This window comes from Panthera uncia, chromosome B1, assembly GCF_023721935.1.
Source record: "Panthera uncia isolate 11264 chromosome B1, Puncia_PCG_1.0, whole genome shotgun sequence".
NCBI classification, from domain to species: Eukaryota; Metazoa; Chordata; class Mammalia; order Carnivora; family Felidae; genus Panthera; species Panthera uncia.
The window spans coordinates 128209874-128222485 of record NC_064811.1 but is presented as its reverse complement, the minus strand read 5'-3'; the positions used below and the strand labels follow the sequence as shown (position 1 = coordinate 128222485).

Here is a 12612-nt window from a genome sequence, read left to right as displayed (position 1 = left end):
TTCAAACTCAATGCTCATTTAGCATAGTTTTATTAAAAAAATTCTAATGAGACATTAAACAGTGCTACAAAATTATCCAATAGTTTTCACTAATCAGATTTCTCCACAGGAAGCACAGTGTTACTAAAATGCTTTCAGTGTGTTCCATAGATTCAAAATTATATAGGAAACAAGACAGAATTTACAAAAAACATTTTACATCTATTGTTTGATTTTTGTTTTAGTTCCTGAGAAAGTTCTTGAACCTAATATAAATAATTTAGAAGTATTTAACTTAAATACATGCACAGTTTGGAAATATCTAATGGAACATTTATGTAAATTTCTAAATCTTCTATGTCTAATACAGTAGCCACTAGACATACGTGGCTACTTTAAATTAAATTAAAATTAAGTAAATTTAAAAAGTGATTTTCAGGGTGCGTGGGTGGCTTAGTCGGCTAAGCGTCCGACTTTGGCTCAGGTCATGATTTGCGGTCTGTGAGTTCGAGCCCTGCATTGGGCTCTGTGCTGACAGCTGAGCCTGGAGACTGGCTTCGGATTCTGTGTCTCCCTCTCTCTCTGCCCCTCCCCCACTCATGCTCTGTCTCTCAAGAATAAACATTAAAAAAAGTTTAAAAACTTATTTTCTCAGTCACACTACCTATATTTTTAAGTGCTCAGTAACCACATGAGGCTAGTGTCTGCTGTACCGGATGACACAGACACTGAGCATTTCCATTACTGCACAGAGTTCTACTGCTTAGAAATCTTTAGTCTTGTCTCCTTTCAGCATTTTGGGGTGATCTTTTTTTTTTTTAACGTTTATTCATTTTTGAGAGACAGAGAGAGACAGAGCATGAGCGGGGAAGGGGCAGAGAGAGAGGGAGACACAGAATCCGAAGCAGGCTCCAGGCTCCGAGCCGTCAGCACAGAGCCTGACGCGGGGCTCAAACCCACGAACTGCGAGATCATGACCTGAGTCGAAGTCGGACGCTCAACCGACTGAGCCACCCAGGCGCCCCATGGTGTGATCTTTTTATGATGATGTAGCCTCTTACTATTTATCTTAAGTATTTGACACTATACTGATAATTCAGCAATTACACTTTTTATATATGTATTAAGTAAGATGGGTTAAATATCTAAGGCTATTTTTATAAAGTAAAGGCCTATATATACTAAACGTTTGCCTGATTCAATTATTTGCATCAATGCAATGAATTTACTATAAATTTATAAAGAATCTTCCTATAGAATCCTTTTGCTCTTGGCTTTAGCACCAAGGCTGCCCCATCTGAGTGCCACATGCACGAACTCACGTCGCCGGCAATCCATCAGCGTGGACTCAGGCACCTTGAACCTGAGAGAACCTCCCGAACCAGGAAGCCTTCCGCCCACTTTCAGTAACTCTCTCGCTCCAAACCCTTCCACGCCAATCATGTCGATAACAGTCAAGTTATTCCTATTGGGGCAGCACATACAAATACAAACGCATTACAACACAGTCACAAGATACAGTGCACTTGGACTTAAACATTCCTAGTTAGCAAGAACAGCTGTAAGGTTTTCAAAGAGAAAATCAATTAAATAGTGTGGCATCTCCTGGAATTTAGAGGCTATTGACGGGCAACGGAAGCTGCCAATGGGCTCAGAAGAGCCCAGGCAAGCTGACTACAGCAAGAACGAGTGAATGCCCAGAATGTTCCTGATCACCCTCCTGCCTCAGCCCGAGAATGTGAAGCCATGTTTTTCTAATAATCAGCCACCTGGGTGGTGATGAGACCTGCAAGAGCAAAAAAAAAACAAAAACAAAAACAAAAACAAAAACTAGAAAGATAAAGTTGGGGTCTCAGAGAAATATTAACAAATTTAGCCTAATTGATACAAACTACTTGCAGGGTGAATTAAGGAGTTTCATAGTAATTGTGACTATTAGAGATTCTGCCTTAGGGATAATTCTAGAAATAAAATCCTACTGTTTCTTTTGAACCAAAGATTTATAATGTCACCCCACCAAATAACAGATCTACTCAAATCCTTAGTAGTCAAGCAAAAATTCAGACTAGCTTCGAAGTCATGACTCCCAGGACAAAAAAAGTTAAATGCAGTAGATGTTTAAAAGGTGTAGACTGGAGTGAAAGCCAGTCATCATTAATGTAAATACTATAGAAGCTGAGAAAACATTCCTAATTAGGCAAAATACAACAAGAGCTTTACACCTTTATCTGAAGGATTAAGAATCTTTAACCATTTAAAAGCCTTTAAGTTAGGTTGGATGACTGATATTATTTACAGAAAAATACTATGTATCAATATAGAAATATCAAAAGTAAATTAACTACTACAAAGAATTTAGACTTTCTTTTCGAGGTGGGATAGTTGAACCTGGGATGAGGTGAATGCTATCTCTGCACTTCCCAGGACCTTAGTTCTTCAACGGAGAAGGAGTTTTAAATGAAAGACGCTGTCAACAGGGCAGCAGGAGTCTTAGTTAAAATGCTTAATAGAACAAACAAGTACATTTTCTTTTTCAGAGCGTTCACTTGCAGAAGAACAAACTCGTGTAATATATTAAAGGAAGTCCAGAATAAGAAAGTCTTTGCTAGCTGATCTGATACTAGAAAAAACTCTACAAAGTAACTAAAAGGCCATTTATTGAAAATTAGTGTTAGACTTCTCACCAATGCAGAGAGCTTCAACATAGATCTGTATTTACTGTAAATTTTTGAAAGAAAACTCTCAATAAAGACTAACTAAAGATGAAAAAAATTTAATAGTGAGAAACATTTAGCTGCTTCAATTTAGCAACATCTGTCATTTAAAAGGAGGGGAAAAAAGGCAATGGGCTCAACAGTCCTTAGTCCATTGTCCTTTGGGGCTACAGAGAGTTCCAGAAGCAAGACAGGTATGAGAGTGATATAAATCCCAACACTGCGAGTGAAAACATACACAGCAGTGTTTCAATTATTTTTCTGAGCTGGGAACATGTGTTCCTAGCACATACGTGTGTGTGTGTCTGCATTTGTACAAGTGTCCTGCCCTCAACGACACCAACAGATGAGATGCTGAGCAAAATATACTGCGTCTCTTAGAGAGAAGGGCACACAGCCCCTACTTTACAAGGTGGGAAACTGAGGCACAGAGTAAGTGTGAAGCCTCACATAGCCTCTCCTCTCCCTCCCGTGCAACACAGCCCCATCCCTGAAGGCCTGACCATGAGGTGAATGTCAGCTCTTAGCTAAAGAGATTACATATTCTTGGGGCACCTGGGTGGCTCAGTCAATTAAGCGCCCGACTTCAGCTCAGGTCATGATCTCACAGTTCGTGAGTTCGAGCCTCACGTCAGGCTCTGTGGTGATGGAGCCTGCTTCAGATTTTATATTTCCCTCTCAGAAATAAACAAATACTTATAAATAAAAAATAAAGAGATTATGTATTCTTGAGAGAAAGAGACTTGGACAGACGAGTCAGAGAGAAAGAAATAGGCTCCGTGACAGGGACACACCCACCGGATTAGTATGAGTGAGGTAACTTTTCCGTAGTCAGCTGGCGTGAAAACTACACCGACCCTTTTCATCTCCAGAGGCTGCAAATGTAAGTGGAGGATGCCAAACTCAGATTCCTCAGAAGGCATGCCCTGCAGATTTAATAAATGCAGTGAAATGATTCCTGTGAAGCAAGCTTCCGTCTTCATTACGTGCATTTTAGGGTATAAACATGATTGCTCTTCTTTTAATGTCCAGAATGGACTACCCTAATCGACGCGCTGAACTTGCTCACTCTGAGAGTTCACACTGATAAACAGTTCCCGAACCACAGCTGAGAAGAGCAGGCAGAGGCTGCAAGACAGCCTGCCAGGGATGCTGGAGAGGGGGATTTGCTTCCCGGCCCGGATGGAAGCTGTGGCTACAAGAGACATCTCTGCCAAGATGCTCTGACTGCAAACCGTCACTTAGCACACCAAATAGCCTCTGTTTGAATGCTGCGGGGATCTGACCCAACACCCAACTGCTGCTCGACAACCCTATCTTTAATACTGACCTTAGGTTCATACAGAGACCATCTGTATTATATTGCATCTCTTCACTCAGGAGAAAGAGCTGTGTTTATTCACAAGCTCCTTTATTTTTTCCAGGGTCTCTAACTTTCTCTGATTAATCTTGTGTTCTAAATCTAGTATTCAAGACTAAAATCTTGTTTTCTAAATCTAGTATTCAAGGCTGAGTTCTCCATCATTTTCCTCTTTCCACTGTTTTTTTCCAGCTCCTTCTCACTAAAAAAAATTATTAATTTCTTAGCGCTATAATCATATAATCTGCATGGTAATATTTCTCTTTTCTGCAGTCTTGATTTTTATATTTGTTTTATCCTGCAATTGTTGCTAGTACCTCCCCACGCTATCAGAAGAAATAGCGACAGTGTTTGATTCATTTTCATTAGAACTATAAGCTTCGTGAAGGGAGAAACCTTGCTTTACATATATCTAATATGAATACTGAATAAAACTGATTTTTAGTATTAAGAGTGTAATAATAACATGGCGCGCCTGGGTGGCTCAGTCGGTTAAGCACCCGACTCTTGATCTTGGCTCAGGTCATGATCTCACAGTTCATAGGATCGAGCCCCACAAAGGGCTCCATGCTGACAGCACAGAGTCTGCTTGGGACTCTCTCTCTCTCTCTCTCTCTCTCTCTCTCTCAAAATAAATAAGCAAACATTAAAAAATCTGTAATAACAACTGCATCATTTATTAAATCGTTCTTATATGCCAGGCACTGGAATATAAGAAGTCTATAAAATGCTGAGCATTCCATAAATGTTACTGAATCTTCAAACATTACTACGAGTGAGTGAGAGAAGGCTGTAGAGAGGATAAGTAATCTTCCTGAGGGCACAAAGCTAGCCCATGTTAACAGCCTGGACTCAGAACCCTGACCATCTAATTCCCCCTGATCTTAACCGAAGGAACTACATTTCTAACAGCAAACCATCATAAATACGGGTGCCATTCTTTACATAACAAAGAGTTCTAAGAAGAATTTTGAATTAAACTTTAAGTGTCTCAAAGGCATCGATACTATTATTGTCAGTGTAACAAATTCATAACAGTAATGGTGTCTCTTATCACAAAAGGTGTAATATTCTTGGGGGAAACCTTTGGTCACACATGAAAAACTTCTTCCAAACAGGCTGCAGCATTTGTTCAAATCTGAATAGAACATTTAGATGTAAAAGAAAATTGGCACTATTTTTGGAATTCCAAATTATATACGATTCAACACCAGTGGGGCCAAAGATCTTTTGGTATCCTGGACTAACTTATCTCTAACAGCCCTGGGAGCCTGCTCAGTGGAAAGGAGAACCAGAGGCAATGAGCAGGGCAGGCATGCTAACAAAAACAAGACCATCCTGCTGCCTAAACCACTTACAAACAGAAAGGGACATTTGCTGTAATATGTTTCCTATTGTAAGTCTCTGTTAAAAATCCATCTAAAAACTTGCTTTGATGAGTTTTAACTCTTAGTTGGAGGTTATCTGATCTCCCTCGTTCTGCTATTCAAGTTAATCTAGAGCCAATAGTCCATCTTTGGAGGGATAAGTGTGGAGAGAGAAGAAAATACCAAGGCATTTCAGTGTGTGCGTGTGTGTTAGAAATATAGTTGTATGCCCATGTGTGGTGACGTGTGTGGCTGTATTTTTTTAACAAATGCTCCGCGTCTGACTTGATCTCACACATAGGATACTTGTAAGGAGAACTCTCAGCTCTGTACAAAGAGCCACAGAACTACTGAGTGGAAACTAAGAAACAAGGCTGCCAAGTCCCAGAACAACATCCTTTCCACACGACATGTTTACTCCTCCTCCTGAGTATTTGTGCAAGACCTCATGAGCGCCCAGAGGCTTAAGAATTTCAGAAAGACCTTTTTTTTTTTAACAGATGAGGTGAACATCACAGAAACTGGGTGACTTGCTAAAAACATGAAGCCTGTTTAGTAGGAGAAGATGTTCTTAGGTGTATATTTACCTTATGTCACCTTAAAAAACAATTGATGGGAAATCTAAAAGAGAATTGTAAATTCTGGGGTCTCAGGTTTTATGGTTTTCTACATAGCCCTGATCCAATTGTTATTTCTTCACTCACATGAATCTAAACTATCAAATTAAAATGATTTACAGGCTAACATGAACCATGGGCTCTTGCTGCATTCGTTAATTGGGAAAATCTGCTATGTATACTTCATGCCTAGAATATAAGAGAGCCACATATATTATGTAAAAACACTTGAAACATGACTTGGTGCAGCCATATGCTATGTGTATGGTTTGTCAGCATTCTTTTTCTATTTAAAGAGGACATCCTACCTGGTAAGGGCAAGCTTTGGTGAGCTGGAATTCACCAGTTGTGAAATTAATCATCTGCATATCAGTGCCAAACCTATAAAGGAAAAAAAAATGTTTGAAATAACATTCAGGTTGCCACTAAAGAAAACAGTGCATGTGTGCACATATACAGATTATGTGAGCACATGTGTTTACATATACAGTTCATCCCATCCTGTCACCACTGCATCCCAGCCCCCTGCATTGTCCTGGGCATACTGGAAGTGCTCAATAAATACCATTGAATGAATGACTTTGGCAGCACAGAATGTAAAGAAGCATATGGTGACAACAGCTCTAAATACAAAGCAATTTTTTTCCCTCTCCAAACAATACATAAGGAACCTGACAGGAAGTGACTCTCGAGAAAGGACAATTTTATCTCCCGGTAGACACATAGCAATGCCCAGAGACATTTCTGCTTACCATAGCTGGGGAGGTCCTACTGGCACCGAGTGGGTAGAAGCCAGGGACGCTGCTAACCACCCTCTGAAACACACAACAGCCCCTCCTCCCCCAAACAGAAAATCACCTGGTCCAAAATGTCAATAGTGCTGAAGCTGAGAAACCCAGGGATAAGAGTAGATCCTACTAAGCCAAAGAGGGAAACATTCTAACTGAAACTGTGACTGCTTTGTGAAAATAAGATATAACAGACAGGGACTAAAAAATCTATCATCTTTTCTTTTTTAACACGAGATTAAAATGTACTAAAACACTAAACTCCTTTCTTGTGTTGCCCAGAGATCGCTGTGATTTAGATTCTCAATATGAGGAATACACGTGGGAAAAAATCACAGCTGTAAAGATTCCCTGACCAGAGAAAGTAATATCCTGCTGGGAGCTAGCCTTGTCACAGGAACACCAAAGATACCATGCAACAAGAGAAGCGGCAATTTCCATCAGGTTGTATGTCCCAAGGAGCTGGGTGTGCAGGTACTGGGGCCAATACTGTGTACACCCACATACAGGCTCTGGGTGAAAGATGTGAAGGACTCTGAATAATTCTGAGTCTTAACAGCATTTCCCAAACACCATCAGAAAGTCTTCACCAACTGGGTGCTTTACCATTTGTGCAGCAGGCGTACCACAGCCTCGGGTGTAGGATACAAAGAGAGAGGCAGGAGCTGCAAGGAGACCGGCCAAGAGGAAGGGTTCTTCACCACAAAGTACTTCACCTAGATATGGGGAAAGGAAAATCAAAACCCCGAGGAAGACATGGCGTTGCTCCTGAGATAATCCCGCCAAGAATTCATAACCTGAATCGAATCATGGGAACCATCATGCAAATCAAATCGAGGGACAGTCTAGAAAATAAATGGCCTGCTTACTTCAACAACATCTCTGCTATGAGAGGCAAGAGAAGGCTGAGAAAGATTACAGGTGATGATAAAGATCATACAATGCAAGATCCTGAGCTGGGAAAAAAAAAACCTACCATAAAGTATGTGAGGGGAATAACTGGAAAATTATGAATATAGACTGCAGACTCGATAACATTATTATGATTAATATCACATCCAATTTTAATAATTACAGTTTGGTATGTGAGAAGATGCTCCTGTTCTTAGGAAATCCACAATGAAGTAGAAATAAGGGGGGACATAGCATCTGACACTCTCAAACAGCTCGTAAATGTGTGTGGTGTGGAGCACGTGGGTGGCTCAGTTGGTTAAGCATCCGACTTCGGCTCAGGTCATGATCTCACAGTCCATAAGCTCGAGACTCGCATCGGGCTCTGTGCTGACAGCTCAGAGCCTGGAGCCTGCTTCAGATTCTGTGCCTCCCTGTCTCTCTGCCCCTCCCCTGTTCATGCTCTTTTTCTCTCAAAAATAAATAAACATTAAAAAAAAAAGGGTGTGGTGTGTGTGTGTGCAAAGACAGAGAAAAGGAATGATAAAGCAAATGTGGCAAACACAAAAACACCTTTGTGAAAGGTGACTAGGAGTTCTTGGTACTATTTTTAAACCATTTAAGTTGAAATTATTTCAAAGTTAAAAAAAAATTTAATGTTTATTTTTGAGAGAGAGAGAGAGAGAGAGAGTGTGTGTGTGTGTGTGTGTGTGAGCGAGCAGGGGAGGGGCAGAGAGGGAGTGAGAAAGAATCCCAGGCAGGCTCCAGACTGTCGGCACAAAGCCCAACGTGGGGCTCAAACCCACGAACTGTGAGATCATGACCTGAGCCGAAGTCACACACTCAAGCGACACAGCCACCCAGGCGCCCCCACAAAACAAAAATGTTTTAAAAACAGTCTTCGGATGCCACCCCTAAGAAACCCAGTGAGCACCTCATGAAGTGTAAATCATCACCCAGACCACATGTGATGCAGCTCTTTGGCAATGAGATGACACACACATGGAAGTCTGCTGGTGTGGCTTCTGTGCCTCTGCTTTGCTCCCTGCCTCCCCAGCTCATGGAGGGAAGCACACACGAGAGAAGAAGTCAGCACACTAAGGACAGAGGGTAATGGACAGAGTCCAGGCCCTTGATGGCATCACACTGCTGCTTCATCAGCTTTGGACTTCTCTCTTTTGAGCTTCTCACTATAAAACAAGCTAACTCCTATGTAAGCCTGTATTAATCAGGATTCTCTCTGTGATGGGGCTCCTGGTTGGTTCAGTCAGTAAAGCACTGTGACTCTTGATCTTGGAGTTGTAAGTTGTTTTTTTTTTTTTTTTTAATTTTTTTTTAACATTTCTTTATTTTGGGGAGAGAAAGAGAGACAGAGCATGAGCAGGGGAAGGACAGAGAGAGGGGGACACAGAATCCGAAGCAGGCTCCAGCCTCTGAGCTGAAGGCACAGAGCCCGATGCGGGGCTCGAACTCATGAACGAGGAGATCATGACCTGAGCCAAAATCGGCTGCTTAACCAACTGAGCCACCCAGGCGCCCCTCAGGGTTGTAAGTTTGAGCCCCACGTTGGGCGTAGAGATTACTTTTAAAAAAATTGGGGTGCCTGGGTGGCTCACTGGTTGAGTGTCCAACTCTTGCTTTCAGCTCAAGTCATGATCTCAGGGTCGTGAGACTCAGCCCTGTGTTGGGCTCTGTGCTGAATGTGGACCTGCTTAAGAGTGTCTCTCTCTCTCTCTCTCTCTGTGTGTCTCATTTTCTGTCTCTTCTACTGCCCGTCTCCCCAACTCTCACTCTCTCTCTAAAAAATAAAATAAATTTAAAAATAAAAATTTTAAAAACGGTAAAATCTTATAAAAAAGATTTTCTCTGATATTCGTAGTTGAATACTTTCTTGACGGATTTTGAACTGAAAACAAACTTCAGAAAATGTGTTTGTTTCATGCACTTTCAGTCTGTTTCAAGTTTACTCCTTTGTTTCTTGACACCTCCCTGCTAAGTGCACTGAACGGCATATGTATGTCACTTAAAATGAATTTAAATGAACTTTGGTTCTGACACAGTATTCTCAAGGTGGAAAGACTCTGATAACTTAACACCCCAAGAGCCAGGGGGTCACTGACAAGGAGATACACAATCCTCACCACGCTACTCCTCAGGGCAGTTGCGCTGAAGTTTAACACAAGGCCGGGCTCTGTGATTAAACGGGGAAGATACGAAACAAAGGATTCTGACTCCTTGGATTTCTTCAAGCGACCAAATCGAGTCATGCCTAAAGCAGTCCTCCTGTGTAATTCATAAAGAAAGAAATTATTTTGAAAAATAATTTTCACATAAAAAAAGGAAATCACTAATTATCACTCTTACTAAAAGGAACAAGGGCTCTCGGAAAAAAGAAAAGGCTTATTCTGGGTATTCTGGGTCTGGGGAAGAGAAAGTACACATGATCCCGGAGCATCCTGTTTTACTAGAAAGCAAGGAAGTTGCTCAAAGAATGAGGTGAACATCTAAGGGACCCACGATCTAGCCTGAAGGGGCTCCCATCAGCCAAATCTGGGACAATTTAACATCAAAAAATAATACTGATGGTACATCATGGTAATGAACAAAGAATCCACAGTGATGCTCAAAAAGAATGTAGAATGAACAAAATAATCAGAAACATCACTATTTTGCAGCCATCAATCTAGCAACTGATCCAGGCAAGGATTATCAATGGATGGGGTGAAATGTTCTTTGGGAACAGGAAATTTATATGAGCTCAAATTATCATAGCACATGTTACTTATTAATTTTTAATAATTACTTAGTAAAGGAAAAATTCATCTACAGTGGAAAGAGAGCTGTCAGACGCACAATGAGGACAGTCAAACGATTCAACTTAGCAACACCGACAATGGCACAAAATGCCATTTATGTTCCTTCTGAGGTGATGCAATGATAAGGACACAATACCAACCAAGTAATTAGCACTCTTCCCAAAAATGTTTGACATGAATGTAAACCTGAGGAAACAATCCAAAAACTCCACAGTGCCAAAGGTTCTGTAAGACAACTGGGTAGGCCCCTCGAAAATGTCAGCATTATGATAGATGAAGAAAGGTGGGGATACAAGTCTAAAGAAAAGTAAGAAAACATGACAACCAATTGCAATACATGATCCTTGAATGGAATCTGGATTTAAAAAAAGGAAAAAGAAAAAGATAGCCATAATGGATACCAGTGAGTCAAACAGAGAAATTTCAATACAGACTGTATACTGTATAACTGTATCACTGTTAAATTTGTTGGGTGTGGAATCATAGCATAGTCCTATGTAGGAGGATATTCTCCATGGGAAATAAATTCTTTCCTAATAAAGTACTCAGGGTTGAGGTATGGTATCTTCAGCTTACCTTCCAATGACTCAGCACAAAGATAATTCGTGTGTACAAAGGTATAGAGGTCGAGAGAGAAATAAAGCGTAAGTGGCAAAATGTGAACAACTGGTTGAAAACAGGTGAGGAACGTTTGAGTATGCACTGCACTCCACTTTCAACTTTTCTAAGGTTGGACATCCTACAACTTCGCTTGAAGTGTCTCCCCAGTGCCACATAAAAGAGACAAGGAAAGGTGAAGACATACTTGCAGCCGTCACCGTTTTTAAACTTCTTCCATCTTTCATACAATTTATTGGCAAGTTCCAAATCCACATCCCAGGTAGACCGATCCAGGGAAAGACTCCCTTCCCAATTAGGATTTTCTAAAAGTTAGATCAGATTTAATATTTAGATTTATAGAAAATGCAACTCAATTAGTAAAGAATGCCACAGGCTGCCAAACTTCTCAAACTGAGAGGACTGTCAAATGCATAAACACACCCCCTCCCTCCCTCTGACTTTCCTAGGATCTCTCTAACTCAATGGCAAATGGTACATCAAATCAAACAAACATGTAGAAAACAAAACTAAATCGAATCATGTAAAGGTAAGAACATAAAAGACACATGGCTCATGAATACAGCCTGAAACAAGTAAAAATTATACTCGGAACATTTTTAACAGCTTTCCGTCTAACAGGCTAAACTGCTTCCCTGTAAGCACTGGTCATCACCTAAGCCTTTCGGTGATCAGTGCTGATGGACGAACGGTCCTCCCAAAGAAGGGCACAGACCAGGCCTGGGGAAGGTGCATGTGCATATTTACAAAACGGCCTCCTGTTCACTGAGCCCTCTCTACTTATCTGTTTGGTCCTGTCTGTGCTAAAGAGTGTACCAGGATGAAAACATGGGTGTCTCCTCAAAGAAGTCTCCATACTGCAACAGTCTCCTTACATTAAATATTTTAATGAATCAAAAATGTAGGGCAAGGGCTAGAAAGAGCTTCTATATCAACACCATAGCATTCAATCTCACATAACAGCAAGCACCCCCTGGAAGATGTTTATGCTCCTATAATCCAAGTCTTCAAACACAATTCCAGGTTATTTTTACTAACTTGTAGTCAGCCCTTTTATAAAAGAACCAGAATGTTCCAACTTTTCCTGGACACAAAGTTGCTGTGACCATCAAATAATGTGTTTGAAAAAAAATCCCTTACAAAAGTTCAAGCTACTTAAGGGGACATTATTTATACAAGTAACCTCAGATGTTTTTGGAGGATTTTTAAGACGTTCAAGTCATTCTGTGAATGATCATGCTCTTTAAAAATAAAATATGATACAATTATGTTTACAGGACTAATTATTGCAGCTACAAACTCTATTTTTCCTATTTCCCACCCAACCCCACTCTAGAGTTCTACAGAAAGCCTAAGGGCAGAATACTTACCTGTCTTTGATTTTCCCATGAAATAATGCATGCCACAATGTGCTATCACTTCAAAACCCAGACTCCCTTCCTAGATTGAAAAGTAATATATG

General features: G+C 40.7%; 1 protein-coding gene across 3 annotated transcripts in view; it reads right to left on the bottom strand.

Annotated features, from left to right (window-relative positions):
- The window catches only part of TMEM131L (transmembrane 131 like), a 169779-nt gene that overhangs the window by 41236 nt on the left and 115931 nt on the right, over window positions 1-12612 (bottom strand). For all 3 annotated transcript variants that reach the window (XM_049632312.1, XM_049632310.1, XM_049632311.1), the window contains exons 15-21: window positions 12521-12590; window positions 11338-11455; window positions 9858-9999; window positions 7432-7541; window positions 6346-6418; window positions 3492-3619; window positions 1302-1444 (exon numbers count right to left, since the gene is read on the bottom strand). In XM_049632312.1, the coding sequence (XP_049488269.1) occupies window positions 1302-1444; window positions 3492-3619; window positions 6346-6418; window positions 7432-7541; window positions 9858-9999; window positions 11338-11455; window positions 12521-12590 (784 nt within the window). The remainder of the gene's footprint in view (window positions 1-1301; window positions 1445-3491; window positions 3620-6345; window positions 6419-7431; window positions 7542-9857; window positions 10000-11337; window positions 11456-12520; window positions 12591-12612) is intronic.